Source organism: Acipenser ruthenus, chromosome 1 (genome assembly GCF_902713425.1).
Source record: "Acipenser ruthenus chromosome 1, fAciRut3.2 maternal haplotype, whole genome shotgun sequence".
NCBI lineage: Eukaryota > Metazoa > Chordata > Actinopteri > Acipenseriformes > Acipenseridae > Acipenser > Acipenser ruthenus.
The window spans coordinates 35,473,075-35,492,108 of NC_081189.1; the positions used below are offsets into that span (position 1 = coordinate 35,473,075).

At 38.9% G+C, this 19,034-nt stretch overlaps 1 protein-coding gene across 1 annotated transcript; it reads right to left on the reverse strand.

Annotated features, from left to right (window-relative positions):
- Positions 1-10,956: 10,956 nt before the first annotated feature.
- Positions 10,957-16,850, reverse strand: LOC117421564 (RNA-binding E3 ubiquitin-protein ligase MEX3C-like). The gene is made up of 2 exons (XM_034036102.3): positions 16,032-16,850; positions 10,957-14,366 (listed from the first exon to the last, which is right to left on the reverse strand). Exons 1-2 carry the CDS (start codon positions 16,576-16,578, stop codon positions 13,174-13,176), a joined length of 1,740 nt encoding a protein of 579 aa, XP_033891993.2. The 5' UTR covers positions 16,579-16,850; the 3' UTR covers positions 10,957-13,173.
- Between the last annotated feature and the right edge of the window lie 2,184 nt (positions 16,851-19,034).

Below are 19,034 nucleotides of genomic sequence, written 5' to 3' on the forward strand. Positions count from 1 at the left end.
TTGTCGTGGTTTCTGTATTTTGGGTTTTAATTACAGTCCTGAGTTCCATTTTGATGGGCTGATCCCGCAAACTTTTTTTAAATGATCCTTGCCACTGTGTTTTGTATAGATGCTACTAGGAGTTCCTTCAGATTGAAAAGGTTTTTTGAAATTTAAGGGCTGTAGTTACTGATATCTCCCTTTCACCTTTTGACTTGTTAATCTATAGAAAATAATAATTTGCCAAGTTAGAAATCAGTACATGTAAATGTTTAATATTGAAACCATACATATTGAGCTTTCTGTAGGAATATAGAAATGCATTTTTCCCTTGTATTTGATTGTCACGCCCTCTTTTTCCCACCTAATTTGAGACAGCTATATGTGTTAACTTCATTTGTGGTGGCTTTCTATGCCAGATTTTTTTTGTTTTGTTTTCCTGGAAGAAAGTGTGTTCCCTTTTCACTATTTTGACTAAGATTTTTATTTTATTTCTTGGTAGTCAACATTGTGACCTTCAAGACAAAATGTTAAAAGCAACCAAATTAAATTTTTGTGTCATTTCTTACAAGGTCTGAATGAGATCATAGTGTATCAAAATAACCATTTTTATGTTCTATGTTGGTTGGAAGGTAAAATGTAGGCAAAAGTTTTGCATCACCTAGAATTTTAGGATTGAGACAAAATATTATATATATATATTTATATATATATATATATTTATATATATATATATATATATAATATATATATATATATATATATATATATATATATATATATATATATATATATATATATATATATATATATATATATATATATATATATTATATATATATATATATTATATATATATTTATTTATATATATATATATATATATATATATATATATATATATATATATATATAAAAATACATATATATATAAAAAAAATATATATATATATAATATATATATATATATATATATATATATATATATATATATATTTATATATATAAATATATATATATATATATATATATATATATATATATATATATATATATATATATATATATATATATATATATATATATATATATTTATATATATAAAATAAATCATGTAATCACAAACTTCAAAATGATATCAGCAGTGTAGAGTAGTGGTTAGGGCTCTGGACTCTTGACTGGAGGGTTGTGGCTTCAATCCCAGGTGGGGGACACTGCTACTGCTGCCCTTGAGCAAGGTACTTTAGCTAGGTTGCTCCAGTAAAAAACCCAACTGTATAAGTGGGTAATTGTATGTATAAATAATGTGATATCTTGTAACAATTGTAAGTCGCCCTGGATAAGGGCGTCTGCTAAGAAATAAATAATATCGCAAAAGTTTGGAAGCCATAATAAGAGTACAGTATTTCATGTTAGATTTCAAAATGTCACATAGTTAAGTAGATGGAAAACTACAAAGCAGTATGCAATTCAATATGTTAATGTAACATTATTCAGCAGGTTTCATTCTGCTTTAAAAAGCAAAATTAGTTCATTCTATAGGGTGGTGCAAAACTTTTGGCCATAGCTGTATAAGCAAATAATGCTTCAGATAAATTTGCATTGGCACTTTAAAAAAAGAAAAAAAAAAAAAAGTTTGTTACATTAAATACAAAAATAATGATTTTAAAACATTGATGTTTGCAAACCCAGTTTTAAGATTATTTCAATAAACTGTATGTACATGGTTCCCCATATTTGGACGAAAAAATAAAGATTCCCAATATGTTTAAAAACCTAGTTATCTTTAATTATCACACAAGGTAATTGTATACAGAAGCAAAACTGCACATTCAACAAAGATTAGATTAAGGTCTTTAGATCTGTGAAAACTGTTACAAAGCCAAGGCAGGCTTCAGAGTCATGTTGGTTGTTCCTAATATGGTAACTATCATTGTGTTGCACAAATTATATTTTGATATAAGAACCTTGATAAATGATTAGACATCAATGTGTGTGTTAACATCTTAACACAAATTATGTTGTCCTTAATCAAACACATTAAGATGTTTAAAAATTAACTATTTTATAAGCCGTTCTGTGGTCTAAGTTTAAAAAACTTCATTATCTTACAGTATTTAAGTTATGCTTTTGGTATTTTAGATGTATACATATAGTAGTTATAACCATGCATGGATGACATTTTTGCAGGTTTTAAAATTGTATAATAGTTTTTTGCATAGGCATGTGTATTTATTTAGTGTTCATGCCTTTCCAAGCTTTTCTGATACGCTATAGTATTTGCATAGACTACAAACTAGTTATATTTATATTATGTTTAGAATTTTTTTTCCCTTTTTTAAAGTTAAGAATTCTTTTTCAACCAGTGGAATAAACCATTTGTGTGTAAATGTAACCTCTGGCTATGCAAATTTCAACAGAAAACATAATAAATTGTCCTGAGTTTATGCAGACTAGTGGTAGAAGTTATTGTCGTAAATCTAGACTTTTAGAAACTTTTAAAAGGAGTGTTTTTATTTTGTTTTTTTGGTTAAATATCTGTATGAACAGATGTTGTTGTATTCATTTTATATTAAACACTACTACAGTTAAATGCAAGGTTATTTTTCCAATGCATATTTTCAAGTTGAGATCACCAGAAGTTCCCAAAATGCATAATGTGTAGTCAGACATCAATAAAAGCTTTGTGGTTATTTCAGTTGACTTGCATTTTTGTATTATTCTCCAGTGGAAATACAGGAGTGTGAGGTCATACAAAGAAAGGATCCTGCTGGTAGTACAGGTCTTCCAAGTCGAGGACTTTTTGCAATCTGGTCTAAATGTGGAGTTATCTGTAAACCTCAAATAGTAGTAATGGGGGATTTTTAGGTACTACAGAACTAGTAAATTGAGTGTTTAGCGATTCAGGCTCAATACTGTTTCTTTAAACCTTGCATGGATAATAGAACCTCAACAATCCCCACATTACAAACTGAACGGTCAACCAAAGACACCCCTTGAAACTGGAAACAGGGCTCCTGGATTCTGTACAAGATGATCAGATACTACAAACACACATCTACATTTATTTATTTTTTGTTTCCTCCTAATTACCATACATAAACTTTTTGAAATTAATGAAAGTTGATTTTCTACCGTACATTTGTTAAAGCACATTACCCGTCACTGTGCATGCATCTTCCCAGTGACAAGAATATAGTTGAGGTATACAGTGTGCACATGTAGCCTATATATGTCAGACTTGCATCTAGTGAACTGCTTATCCTGTTGTCATAAAATGTTTTATACAGCATTTTAAGTTCAGAAAGTATCATGAATCTGGTTATATGGAGGAACCTGTCTCATGTACAATTTAACATTTACATATGGAGTGGATGTAGGTCATGGTGACCTACTTTTTCATTTTACTAATGGCTGTAATTTTATGGTCCGAATGCACAAAGGAACAGACAGACAGAAACTAACTTTCTTTAAGATTGAGGGATATGCAAAATGTTACTAAAATGAAACTACCCTACAGGTATAATGGAAATAGACAGCAAATTAGCAAATAGCCATGTTTTTGTTTGTTTTTTTTTCTCTGGTGCTAAACAACAGTGTACAAGTTGGTCCAGTACAAACATGTATTGAACATCCTATTCGTCAAACTTGAAAAGAAAACTTGTATGCATTTCAAATGTTCAACTTATTTATTAAAATAAGGCTTTTCTGTTGCTCTTTGTACAATATGCTTATTTTAACTATCATGTTAAACATGCATGTGTACAGTTAATTCAAGACTGCAGACGCACTTTGAAAAGCAACTTTGATTCTGACACTGCTGTACTAGGTCCTGCAGAGATTGAGCTGCCTCAGATGGATACAAGGTAAACATGTAGAAGAAACACTCTGCTTACAGGGGTGTCACTTCACAAGAGGGAGGGGGTCCTGCCCTGCCCTCTCCATAATAATAAAACTCTGCAACAATTGCATGAATAAACCTAGTGAAGCAGCGGATATTGTCTAGGCTTCATTTTTGCAAAGATATCAACCAGGACATCAAAATCAAGTTTTTTTTCCAATGATTTTTCAGTTGCCATTACAAGCAGATCACTCAGACAAGGATTGGTCATGGAAGTTCGTAAATAGGTTTTAACCAAACTTAAAACAGAAAACAGATGCTCATTGCTTGCAGTGGTTACTGGAAGAGTGATGACTACCTTGATGATTTTTAAGTTATATTTAAGTAAAAGTAATAGCAAGTATCCTTTTAGAGTTGTACCAGCTCAGAAAGAGAATACAAACTACCGGTGGCAGGAGTTTAGCTTTTTGTTCCCCTCTGACACAGTAACTTCTTAATTAGTTAAAATGGCTGTGGCTATTCTCAGGGTCGGCACCAGGTTTTTGTGGGCCCCGTGCAATGGACCTCCAGTGGCCTCTCTTCCCCCCCCCCCCCCCCCCCCCCGCCTTTACCAACAAATCAAAAAAAAAATTCTACCAGAAAGGTTTTCATAATCAGTAGTCACTCGCTAAACTGGACATACGAGTTGTCTAATTAAAAAAAAAAGGTAATAAATCTGCACAATAGGCCTATTCACAGATCAAAAGAATACCTGTAGCGCACTTTCATTTTTACTTTAGTCTACCGGTAACACACAATAAATCATGCTGCTACATTTTACACATTACTGTACAGTGTGAAAATAGTCCAAAAAAAAAAAAACATTGTGTAATTAAAACTATATGATTTTAGTGGATTTTCTTTTTTACTGTAGCTTACTTAGTACACAATTAACAGAAAACAGAACACACACGTTACAGAAATAATATTTTTTAAATTGACATAGAAATTTGACAGTGTACTTACTCATTAAGGGAGAATGAAATGCTTGAGGGAGAAGGGACAAAGGCCTTGCATTGATCAGTACTTTTTACAAAGTCAGTCAAGTCAGTCGAATGAAATCCAGTGGCAGGATGCAAGCCACAGTTCGCAGGATATCAGCACCCCTGTCATAGATGAGAGGAGGACTTGCATAAACACAACTAGTGATGAACCTAATGATCCTTGTGAACCCGGTCAGATGAACCAGCGTAAGAGAGAAAAGAACCTCAACGGGCACAAGCCTGGAGTTAAATGGCCAAGAGCTGAGAAAACAGTGTGGGACACAGTAAACACGGATCTCTATTTTGTGTTGGAAAGATTAAGTGGAACAGTTGAAAAGAAGCTGGATACATTTGGAGATACCATCTACGCATATGGAAGCGAGAGCTTTGGAGTTGAAAAAAAAGAAAGGAGAAAGTACAAACTATTCCTGTAAAGTCTAGATGGCAGCAGGAGATTGAGCACTTAGTAAAGAAAGGAGGTAGCTGAGGAAGCAATGGAGGAGAGCAGAACAAAGTCAGAAGGAAGCACTCAATCTATTACAAAGGGTCATAAAAGATAAGCTTGCAACATTGCACAGAGCTGAGCGCCTATGGAAATGCTGCAAAAAGAAGGTGCGTGCGAGAACTAACTTTTATAAAGACTCATTCAAATTTGCAAGGAAGTTATTCACAAGGGAGAAAATGGCACACTAAAAGTCTGAGCTGGAGAGATATCTCGAGAAAACGCACACAGATTCAAAAAGGCAGGAGCCCAGAATACCAAATGGAGGACTGTGCGCCTAAGTGGAAAGAAATAGAGCAAGCTGTGAAAAAGGCAAGGGCGTCATCATCACCTGGCCTAATGGAGTTCTGTACAGAGTGTACAAGAGTGCCCCTGGTGTTCTACGAATCCTGTGGAAATTGGTGAAAGTAACATGGGAAAAACAGGCTGTACCAAGAGCATGGTGCCGAGCAGGTGGGGTCTTTATACCCAAAGAAAAAGATTCTATGAGTACGGTCAGTTTCACCCTATTTCCCTGTTAAACGTGGAAGGCAAGATTTTCTTCAGCATTGTTGCTCAGAGATTGTCAGCTTACCTATTGAAGAACTGCTTCATTGACACACCAGTACAGAATGCCGGTATTCCAGGTTTCCCAGGATGCTTAGAGCACATCAGTGTGAACTGGCAGCAAATCCAAACAGCTAAAAGGGAGAGGAAGGAGCTCCATGTGACATTCCTGGATTTTGCTAATGCATACGGTTCAGTAACACATGAACTACTTTGGGCAGCATTTTATTTTTTCAGTGTACTGAGGATAATAACAAACTTAGTGAAAACCTACTTTGGAGATTTGCAATTTTGTTTTTCAACTTCAGAATTCACCACTACATGGCAATGTCTAGAAATTGGAATCATGGTAGGATGCACTATTTCTCCACTGGCTTTTACCATGGCAATGGAAGTCATTATTAGGGCGTCAAAATGGGTAGTGGGGGGAGAACGCTTGGCTTCTGGAATGCGACTGCCACCAATTAGAGCAAGTGGTTCTCAAACTGGAGGAGCACTAGAAGGGTCAGGTTTTATTTAATTTAAAATAAATAAATAAATAAATAAATAAATTACAATGCACATTAGCCTATACCGTATAACGGGCGGATACTTATTTGGGCTTTATTGGCTATTTTGATTGGATTGCCAATAATACTTCCACCAATCAGAGGGTTGCATACAGTACTCGTAGCGATCCTGCCCTCTGTCAGACTGGTATACAGAACAGGTTAAAGAAGGGCAGGACATGTGTCAGATATCAACGTGGATGTGAGAATGGCAGTGATGAAGCCAATTTGCTTGACAACATTAAAAATAGACCAGACATTTCCATCAACAGATTTAAAAAATGTGGAATTGATGTTGCGATCAGAAACCCAGAGGCAGTGTAAACTGCGCCTGCTACTGTAGTAGGTTTTGTTATGTTAAGCATTTTTGTGTATTTTTTATATACAAAGGTTTAATTATGTTTGTGATACACTTATTGAAAGTCTGTAACAAAATGGTTGATTGTTATTGTCGATAAGTTGTAGATACGACTATTAACGCAGGCATCGTGCAGGTATCGCAAAGTCTATTAACCCGTTTGAAATGATTTCGAAGGAAATAAAAGCTTTTTCAGCTTTATTATTAAAGATTTCAAACATGGCAATATACTGCCCTATAATTACTGCATAGTAGTGATTGTTCCACTGTGTTATGTTGTGAACCATAGAGACAGCAAATGTTTATCATAAAAGTTTACTTGTTCTTAAAATTAAGGGCCACATAAGAACGATAAACACTGTAACTGATTAGAAGGCCTTCTTTGTTGTTCTCCAAGTTGCTGCAGTTACATTGTAGATGCTATAACGAGCTGCTGTAAATGAGATACTGTTTTAGCAGACATATTTAATTAAATAAACATTTATTTAAATGTTTTTGGAATTAAAAGTATAAATGCAAAACTGTGACTTTTTTTTTTGTGAACGTGCTGTGAAAAAATCAGCCAGCCAAAAATTTACCATTATACGGTATATAACTTAAAACATATCTTCATGCTGACACCTCCACGTATGTCAAAGTTTGTAGATGGCCTGTGCATCTGACTGGTGCCTTTTAAGCTTGCATATTTTGGATGAAGTCCGCTGCCATCTGGTAATGTATGTTGTTTATCAGCTTACTACGTAGTAAGCGTTGGTCACAATCGGTAAACTGTTATTTGCAGTGCTAAATTTGCTCTTATTACGACTGATCAATTTTTTGTTTACCAGTATATGTACATATGCATGTGTGTGTGCTGGGGGAGGGGTGGGGGCATCAAGTACCACAAACAAGAGACCCCAAAAGTTTGAGAACCACTTAATTAGAGCATACATGTATGACATGACTACAGCAGTAGCCTACACTAATCAGTTATTGGGCAAACTAATCAATAATATTGAATGGTCATGAATGCAATTCAAGCCCCACTATGTCAAGGAGCATCTGTATAAATTAAAGGTAAAGTAGTGGATAAGCAGTTTTACATTAACGGTGAGGCAATACCAACAGTGCCTGAGAAGCCTGTAAAAAGTCTTGGTCTTGGAGATGGTATGATGGGGACCTAAAGGACAAGTGGGAGAAGTGAGACATCAAGCAGTGCAAGGGTTGAAGATCATAGACAGCAGCGCTTTACCGGGCAAACTTAAACTCCGGTCCTTTCAGTTTCGTCTACTGCCAAGACTTCTGAGGCCACTCACTGTGTATGATGTTTCCTTGATAACAGTAGAGAAGTTCCACGCTGCCTCAGCAGAGTGGGACTGTATGGTAAAGGGATACTGCAGCTGCCAGTCTCGGCTCTAACAGAGGAGTTTAAGTACGCCAAGGTTCGATTGGAAATTACATTGGTAGAGTCACACTACGAATGGGTGAAGGAGGCAGCACCTGTTAAACTGGAAGAAAGTGGCGGCAAAGGAAGCTGTGGAAGATGCAAAGGCTGCCCTTCGTATCAGTGATATCATGGGGCAAGTACAGCATGGAAGAGGAGGCCTTGGTCTCAGTTCAGCTCCTTCTACATGGCACAAAGCAGCCCCAGCTCAACTGAGGAAGCTGGTAGTCAACGAGGTGCAAAAGCAGGAAGAGAGGATGAGGTGCGTAAAGGTAGTTTCCCATGCCAAGCAGCGAGAATGGACGAGATGGGAGTGTAGAACATCGCAAGAATGGCTGGCAAGATCTATGGACAATGGAACAGAGCAGGATCAGTTTCCTCAACAGGTATATGCAGGTACACCCAGTGGAGGTGGGTTGTTGAGGATTTGTGGCACACTCCACAACCCTGTTTCTCAGAGATGTCGGCTTCAATGGCCAAGAGAATTTATCTAAAGCTGCAGAGAGGAGCAGCAACTGGCTCTGGTCTGGTTGGGGACCTCAAGCATAGTAGAAAGAAAGCAATGTCAGTGGAAAGGAAGGTAAGTAAGCTGGGCTTGGCTGAGTGGGGGATGGAGGGGGATGATGCTGGGATGCCAGAATCACTGTTGCACCCTCTTAAGGTATTGTGGGCTAGTCGACGAAACATCAAGGATGGAAGGTGCCCACTTGAAGACCCTAGAGAAGTACCCTACTCTGCTCAGTCCAGACGGTTGTCATGCTGATGCTCTAGGGAGGCCCCACTTCAGCCGCTGTGTGTGCTGATGCGCCAGGGAGGCAAAATAGGGTGATCCCTGGAGCCAGCATTACACTTCAGCCATCAACACCAGGCAGAAGGACATCTGCATCATCAGATGGAAGGAATGGATCACATTAGTTTACAGTAAAAGAAGCAGGAGTTTGGAGCAGGATGCAGATGTATCACATTAGCTTACAGTAAAAGAAGCTGTCTTAGTTGGTGCTTATCTTGGAGTGTTTTAACACCTACTCATGTAATAGAAACCATTACTGCAGTTGTTTTTCTTTGCTTTTTTGTAGTCTTTTCCTTCCATTTTTGACATCCAGATTTGTTTTTTTTTTTAAATTTGGAGGTTCGACAGGTTTAATTTTTTATGGTTTAAAATCGTAGAATTATAATAGGCGTTCAGATGTTATGATATTGAGGCTCAAGAAAATGCTTGTCAAATGAAAGTCTTGATTGTTGGAAAGTAAATGTGCCAATTATAGGATGTCTTTAATTGGCACATTTGTCTAATATATGTCGAGATCAGCCAATAGCTTTCGGCACCCATAGTTTAGTTTAGTAAAAACGAAACATTTCTAGTCCTAAAGACTGCTTGAGTTAGATAGCTGGCACAGAAATAGTACATGTATGTGTGTGGGCCCCCCTCTGGTGTTGGGGCCCCTGGCGATTGGCCGGGTGCCAACGCCGGCCATGGCTATTATTTTGCTATTTTCTTAGTTGCTGTGACATGATAGATCTTATAATCTAAGCACTTTTACCGTCAAGTTCCCAAAACACATCATAAACACTTGAACATAATTATTAGTAAAGCATACCTTTCTCTTGCTTTTTGTAACACAAGGTACACAACAGCTGCTATCGTTCATTTTGAATTTCACCAAATGCAAATTGCAGCTTTTGGCAAGAAAAAAGAATGTTTCATTCAACAGCGTTACATTGTCAGGCTAGTCGCTGCACTTTCAATGTCCTGAAGCATGAACACTTTTCTTTAAGCCTTTTAACTTCTCACAGAAACTGCCATTTAGGGGCCCCCCTGGCAAGCTTGGCAGGGGTGATCCCCCCCGCCCTGTGATGCTACCGTCACAGTACATCAAAATACAATTTGCTAAGTTACATTCTCCTCCTCCAGCGTTAACATTGTATTTGTCAAATTAACTTGATTCAATACTTATCTATAGGAGTATAACCAGAGATCAATATACATCATGAATGCTGTAGAATAGCAGGTCGTTTTTATACCTACTAGCCTGGTCCAGGGTACAAAAGGTCCTTTTTATTCTTTCAAAGGTGGATTGGGTTAACTTGCTGATAACCATTGATTTAAGGAAGCTAGGCTGGACAGGCTAATACACGTGTAATATCACTTACTGCTGCAATGCATAGTTAATATGTAGTGTAGATAATATTTAGATAAGGTTACCCAAGTCTTACACTTGTAAAGCCATTCCTTCCCAAGTTACAGTAGCCGAGAGATTGCATAACTTTAGCACCTGTCCTCTGGTTATTTTAGAACAATGCATCTCCCTCCTCCCCAGAACCCCCAAGAGCACCATCAGCTGACCCCCTGTGATCTTTAAATGAAGAATGACTACAGTCCCAGGGGGAAAAACAGATTTTATAATGACAGGCTGAGGGATTACTCTAAAACATATTTGTTAGCAAAGTGTTTAAATATCCTCAAAAAGAAGTCAAAGTTAATCATAGTTGTGCTTTCATGCACAAGAGAGACCAGGACCAGATGAAGTTGGAGTGAAGACAGAAGGTAGGAATCAGAATGGCGAGTGTATGGGATGGGTCAGGAACCTGATGAGCATTGTTTGTAATTTTCGTTACGTGAAGTATTACCATGATAGTTCTGTTTGTCACCAATTAATACTTAATTTTAAAAGATAGCACTGAAAACTGAACCCAGCACACACACACTCACAATTAAAAAAGAAAATAAGTACATCAACTTTTTAAAGGAAACTGTCTTTATTAAGTAACTTTTAATATCAGAAAAATAAAACTCTTAGAATTCTCTTTACAGCAAATATATAATAATATCAGTGCTTTGGCCACACAAGTTAAAGGCCCTTTATCATAAAATATATGTTTTTTAAACTTTACTCAATATATTGAATTTATAATCCCTATGACTTCCCTACATATACATAACAAAAGTGTAGTAAAATTAGTAAAACTAACTGGTACAGTATGTCATTCTTAGTTTGTAGTTTACAGAAATAGTACACGCACGTAATGGGTTAATTCCTTGTTTTTTTAGTTGCAGTGTACGATGCAATACAATAATACAAAACACATGCTTTGAGAACATCCGTTCATAACAAGACGGCAGCTAAGTTTAAGATTCAATACTGACTATACTACAAGCAGTTAGCTTTAAAAGGTATGCATCACACCTTAATACGCCATCAAGGCATTTCTCATAATGAAAAAATAAAAACTGTTATTTGTAAACTTCTTTTTCATTATATATATATATATATATATATATATAATACATTTAACTATGTAATATCTATATTTACCAGTTTAACACATGCAAAAAAAGTCAATGTTAACCTTGATCAGTGAATCACAACCAATTTAAGTGTTTTTTTTTTTTTTTTGGTTTTGGAAAGAATTACTGTTGAACAATTATTGCAGGAAAGTCCATTGGGCTCCTAACTAAGTTTGTCTGATGTGGTTACAAACTGTAACTGGCTGAGGATTGTACTAATAGGAGAGCAGTGTCTGGACTAGATGCACACACAGCCAATCAGAAAACTAGTTTTAACCACCAGTCTCCTCTTCTCTTCCAGGACAGACTGCAAACCATCACAGAGAAATAGGCTCCCCTGGTGTGCTACATGAAGATTGGCAACACTGCTACTTAAACTTTAAAACAAAGCTGGGACTTGGAAAAACGGCCTGTCAAAACTTCACCTGCAACTCAAAACCACTGATGCATTATACTACAGGAAAGGGGGAGAAGGTGGGGGAGGCATCAGCTAAAATACTCAGTAAAAGCTACAATTCACATTTTCAAAAAATATATATGCAAGAAAGCAGACTGTGATTGAGAGCCTAATTGTGACAACAGCTTTGGTGTTTGTTGTTTTTTTTGTTTTTTAAAAAGGGGAGGCTGGGGGGTGATCTCTCTTCAGTGAGCTTTGCACACAAAAAACATAAAAAAGGGAGGAAACCAAGACTCTCCAGAATTCAAACTACTTATTCTAAAAGAAAATGTAATATTAAATGGAATGTTTGAACAGCCTCATTAACAACCAAAGCTTGCACAAATGCCTTTTTCTGTGATGGACCAGTGGACTTCCCCACGTTTAAAAGCTCTGGTTGGGTGTACTTGAACAATCAAGGTTAAAACAGACTGATTTCTTGATCCTTTGATCTTACGCTGACTGTCCAAAGTAGGCTCCCAAGTTTCTTCTGTAAAACATTAATACCTTCACTCTAAATGGACTGATCTGTAGTAACGGTTATCCTCGCTCCACTGTAAAACCCCTTCCCAAGCAAACATGAATTCTTTAAAACAGAAATATTGTTAACAGCGGAATTAGGCACAAGTTGTTGTAAACTGCAAAAAAGGTTACATAGCATGGCAGTACTATCAGAGGCAGTTAAGAGGTGTGGCTTTATTTTTGGAGTAGAGTTCCAACCCAGACCAACTACTACTATACCATAGGGTCTTAAAATCGGATACATAAGCGCATGACCTTTTTTTTATGTATATATAAATAAAATAAGCGCCACTTTCTCCCTTTTACAACTGGCATCTCTGGAAGAGGCTGGGGGCCAATAGAACATGTAGTTTCTTCTCAATTTAGCAGCTATTCAGGGAAAAAAAAAATGATATTACAGGGTGTTTCAAAAGCCCTGACCCACTGCAGTGTATACTGTGCCATCGAGGTACATTAGAGTCTCACCTGCAACAGGACAAAAGAAACAAAACTATTATGGTACAGTGCTTTTGAAACACCCTGTGTATGCATGTTATATGACCAACAACTTAAGCCTAATCCTAACCTTTTTTTTTTTTGCCTAATGATTAAGTCAAAAAATAAAAATGCAAAACACAAGACGATACCAACAGATTCCATATGCTCGCCCCATCACCCACTCAAATGCCTCTGTATCCATCAATCTTGCTCACAAACTAACTCACTGGGATTTCACATGCTTAAGATCCTGATGGCCTGCGTGACAGGGGCCTGGCACACTGGGCACAAAGGCTCTCTGTTCTCACAGATGCGGTTGGCACACTCCATGCAGAACAAGTTGTGGCCACAGGGCACTAGAGCAGCAATAACTTCGCTCTCGAAGCACCTGATGCAGTCCCGTTTGCCCTGACACAGCCCTGCTGAGCTGGCAGAGTCGGGGGGCGAGCTGGAGGTGGAGCTCTCGCTGGAGGAGGAGAAGGCCTGGATGTACATCCGGTGGTGCTCCTGGCTGTCAGAGAAGGTGGGTGAGAGGCGTGGGGTGCTGGGTTGGCTATCCCGCCGTTGGTTTTTCCCTTCAAACCCTAAGAGGGGGTTCCCGTGCTCAAAGGGGCTCCAGATGACCTGCTGCTGCGGTGGAGGAGGTGGCGCTGTCAAGGAATCAAAGCCAGGAGACTCCACTCCTCCCAGGTCTTCAGAGCCCAGGGGCAGCAAGGACTCCCCAAACCAGAAGCTGCTGCCTGCGTTGAAGGGGCTGGTGGGACTGAAGTCTGCCATGCGGCTGCCCCCAAAGTAGGAATCGGTGGAGCCGCTCCCCAGGGAGCTGGAGCTGTCGTTGCGGTAGTTGGAGATCATGCGGGTGCCACTGGGTCCTCCACCCGACGGGGCACGGTTGTTCAGCCAAGCGCCACCACCACCAGGCCCCCCCTCGAAGCCAACATCAGTGCCATTGTAGTGGAAGTCGTTCTCCTCCCCAGTCATCTCCACGTAACTGCCGGTTCGCATGGCAATGTGCGCCTCAATCTCCTCACGTGCCCGGTCCACATTCTCTGGCATGCCCGTCACCTCAAACACTGGCTCCTTGTCTCGGCTGGGGGTCACGATATAGGTGTGCGTCTGCTGTTGGATACGCTTGATCGTGGCACCTTTGGGACCCACCACCAAGCCCACGACCCGATAAGGCACTCGCACCTGGATGGTGTTCTGGCCAGGCAGGTTGGGGGCACCAGGGAGTCCTCCGGTCAATGGGCCCGTCTTGTTGCGAGACGCTCGGATCATAGAGAAATGCCCCGCTGCGGACAAGATCTCCCTCTTAGCCATGGCCACATCCTCTTTCCTCCCTGTCACCACAAAGACTGGCTCATCCCCTCGCACTGGTGTCTTGATGTACGTGTTGGTCTTGGCCCGCAACGCCTTGATTTTACAACCTAGGGAAGAGAGCAGAGTGGTGAATTCTGCTGAAATGCCATCACAAGGGAGATAAATATTTAAAGGGCTCTTCAGGCCCACTAAAGAAATTAGCAAGAAGATATAATTTAACAGAATGTAGTTCCCATTAAAGTTTTACATTCATTTTTTTTTTTTTTTAAACAGGATGGCAGAATGTTCTGTTGAAATATTAAATGAATAGCATATGCTGTTACTCAAGTTTTATTCAAGCCCTTTTGAAGCTTTCAAAGCTGGGTCATGACAAAGTCGGTCACCTGCAAAACCAAAAGACAACTCACCCTTTAAAAAATATCTATACATCACCAGCATTTGCACTAAATAAAATGCTAAACCTGATGTCAGTACAGTGAAAGTATGTCAGCACAAGTATTTGGATTACCTTTTTGTAATAAAGATTCAAGATTAGGCAAGCTATTCTGAGGATATAGCCCAAGCCCAGTGGAATGGCCATTCCAAGTTTCATTACAACTGGGTGAAGAGTTTCATAACCAAGGGCCCAATAGCTTGAAGGTGCATTTTAAATACCATGGAAACAACCACTTAGAAGTCTAGGATGGGTCTTTACCAGATAATATTCACAAAAAAGGTTATACAGGAGACTTTACAATATGGTCACACAAATTGGTGAAGTTGGTTATTGCCCTATAAACCCATGTTTTAAAGTACATGCAGCATAATAATAATAATAATTACTGTACGTTAGTAGCAGGAGCACTGCATGGGCGATTGTGGCAAGCATTTTAAAAAGAGCGGGATGGGGGCTACCTTTGTAAAAGTAAACAAGACTTCAAAACCGTGGAAGAATGTAGGAGACGCGAACACAAATGTGATCATTTTTTGGCTGAAATTCAAGAGACAGTGGGACAAAAAATAAACACACACAGTACTTGCCGTACGTTGGCCAAACATTATAAAAAGTTGAAGCATTTTTCAAAATCAGCACCATGTTTTGATAGTATGAAACCTGCTCTGTATAGTTACATTTATATCTGTAGTTTCAGGGCAATGTCCTTTGGTAAGAACTTATGTGAACACCCCCATAGTTTCGGTTACACAGGCTTGTTTATTAAGAATGCAAGTCACGTATTGTGAGTGTAAAGCTTCTTTCCAAGCGTAAATAATGTGCGATTTGTAAATATGACCAACAATGTTCTGCTTTTTCACATAAGCAAGTGCTTCGGAAAGCATTCGACTTGTTCTACCGTAATACAAGTAACCCACACATTGTCTATTCCTAGCCAACCCAGACAGTTCAACGATCGATTTTAAAACAGCCTGTGCGTGTCAAAATCAGACCGGACACTACATGCAGTGCACACTTTGGGTTAACACATTCTGAAACAAACTTAAATCGCTCGAATCATGTATTACCCCGCCTCAAAAACAACAAAATACCCGCCCAGGTATACTGGTTTAGAAAAAGGTGAACCCCGTTTATTCTGACCACGAAAAAGAAATTTGAAACATGCAGTTCACAAATGTAGAACATAATTACTTTTGCCATGAAATGCTATTTAAATTGTGTATATTTTATTTAGATGTATTTTTTTAATGCAAGTGACCCGTTTCAGCGGTTTACAAGTAAATGCCGGGTTGCAGATATTGTTTTAATAACGCAGGTCATACTCTGCTGCAGGACTCACCCTGTCTGCCAACTATCTCTGCTACGTGCTCGGAGGTCGGCACCTCCACACACTCCGTGGTATTGACGCTCTTCCTCCGCATGACAGAAGGATGATCGCCCTCGAAACCATGCTCTCCGTAACCCGGCGGAAGTATCATTATCATCCCGGGGACCTGCTGCTGCTGGGGATCCTCCACGCCGCCGGTGTACAGCATGATCGTCTCTGGGGCCTCCAACCCCGGCAGCATAACAGAGCCCAAACATGGTATCTGGGCCTGTGTGAGGAGCGTGTTTGATTCTGTCTCGTCTAATTCCTCCACTTCTAGTTCCACTTCCTCGTCCTGCTGCTGATGTCGCGACTGCGGCTGCAGGTCCAGCACGGTCCCGAGCAAACTGAACTGGGCCGCCTGGTGATGTTGATGTACCGCAGCGATCGGGGCTTCCTGCGGCCCTAAATACCTCTGCGGGCCGTGCTCATCGAGGCCCAAGTCTTCAAGCCTTTCTACCAGCGGCGGGAGCTCAGGCTCCGTCTCCTCGGTAACCAGTAATGATGTGCTACTGGTCATTGTTAAACTATTTTCAAAAGAAAGTATTTAAATAGATTAAAAATAAATGCTAAAATAAAAAATAAAAATATTTACAGATGTGGTTACTAAAAATACAAAAAAAGCGCCCGCGCCGGTTGAAATGGAAATCAATGTGTCCCGGAAGGCTTTTTTTATTGTTTCTTTTGTTTCCTCGCCCAGCCGCAAGCTGCTACGCCCCGGTTTGAACTGCTGATTACTTTCATTGGCTCTTTGAGTGACTAGTCCCGGAATTTGGCTAGAATTGATTGGAGTGTCTCAAGTAAATGATAGTCAGTCGCGCGTCGTGATAGGCTTCTGAGAGCACCAATTAACCTTTTAGAAACGCCCCTCACTTTGGAGAAAAGAATCGAGAACCGAGTTGCTGCATGAGATCACAATCCCAGAATGGTCGTTGTGGGAAGTCTTTTTTCTGTTTCATTTGGTGTTTCATGAGTCAGCCCTGCGCTTATTCACTACTGCTTTTAGGACGGCGTGCTCTTGCATATGGAGCCCTTTTCAATCAAGAATAAACCAAGCGAGTGCTGGAAACTGCTGAGGTGCAATGTGCTTTATCTTTATGATGTTTGTGTAATATTAAAAAAGAAATGGACATCTGTATAGCATAGTTTCTTATAAATATGAATGCATATGTGCATAAGAATAGCGGCAATCTAAAATTCTCAATTTATTAAGAAAAATCAATACTCGATTAAAAAACTGCACAATCCTTACAAAATACTGGGGATCAGTTAAAAAAAAATAAAGGAATTATCCAGGTTTTTAAAGCAGTGCTAACTAAAGCTTTAAAATCAACCCCCCCCCCCCCCCCCCCCCCTTTATTGTGATGAATATATTGGATATGCAGCAATTTCTAAATACATCATGATAGGTAAACAGCTACATCCTGGAACCTGTGCTGCTGGGGTGAGCTTGAACTACAACAGAATAATGTAATGAGGCATCAGGAAGCAGAAACAGCCTTTTAATCTGTAATGTTGTATTTGAAACCTCACACATTAAACAGAGTATAATAAACAAGCAAAGTACCAAATATTGTCAACACAAGAAAAGAGAGAGCCATTGGTGACACTAATGCAATTAGATATAAGTAATTTGATGCTCACTTGCATGCGCCCTATCCAAGAGGGATTAAATGTTGATTATCTCTAGAAAAAACAAAAAAAAAGTCTTGGTAAAAATTGCACCTGTGGTTGGATTTTGGCAGCAGCAGCACTGGTCACTCATTTGTTGAGGTGCTATGTGTTAGCATTCCGGACTAAAGCTGGCTTAAGGCCCAGATAGCTGTAAATGGGAGCTGTAACTGACAAAAAGCTTTAGAGCACAAGTGCACAGTTCTGGTCCTTGTCAGGTTTCAGAGGTTATAAATTAAATACTTAACTGATTAATACCTGAATATAGGGGAATGGCTGTAACACATATCTAGCTAAAGCAGTAGCCCTCTCTATCACCACTGTTTAGAGCTGGTGACACACAGCTGCTTGGTCCATTTTATTAGAAATGTTCTGATTCCCAGCCCTGTGTCACTGTACCTCTAGAACTCTCTCACAAATACATTACATACACATTCCCCCCTAAAAAAATAAAAAATAAATAAACATCCAATTAGTAAACCGAGTACAAATGCAATTTGTCTTAAGCTAAATTAGTTTTGTTGCATTGGAAACAGCAGAGAAATCCATAGAGGTATTTTGGTTTATGTATTATATCCATGTTACGTCACTGCTTTTCCCTTGGCTAGTAAGTTAATTGAACTGGGCTCTTGGATTTCTGGATGTACTGGTTAGATGGCTTTAGCAGCCTGTAATATCAACTAAACAAAAAGTTCACCCTCTTGTTGATTCATATTAAGTTTTGAATAGACTTTTATTTAGGGATCCTTAAAAATAGTAAAAAAAAAAAAATCTATGTACTCATCCTTAAAAATAGTAAACAAATCTATGTATTCAATGAAGCCTGCAGGTTTTTGTTCATGTTGGTCACAGCTGTGAAATCCAGTGTAGAAAAGCCAAGGTAGAAAGTGTGCTAGACAAGAACATAAGAACATAAGAACGTTTACAAATGAGAGAAGGCCATTCAGCCCATCTTGCTCGTTTGGTTGTTAGTAGCTTATTGATCCCAGAATCTCATCAAGCAGCTTCTTGAAGGATCCCAGGGTGTCAGCTTCAACAACATCACTGGGTAGTTGGTTCCAGATCCTCACAATTCTCTGTGTAAAAAAGTGCCACCTATTTTCTGTTCTGAATGCCCCTTTATCTAATCTCCATTTGTGACCCCTGGTCCTTGTTTCTTTTTTCAGGTCGAAAAAGTCCCCTGGGTCCACATTGTCAATACCTTTTAGAATTTTGAATGTTTGAATCAGATCACTGTCATATTTTCAGAGTCCCTGTAGAAATCTGCAGTTTTGCTACTTTGCTTATAAAACTTGGTATGCTAAT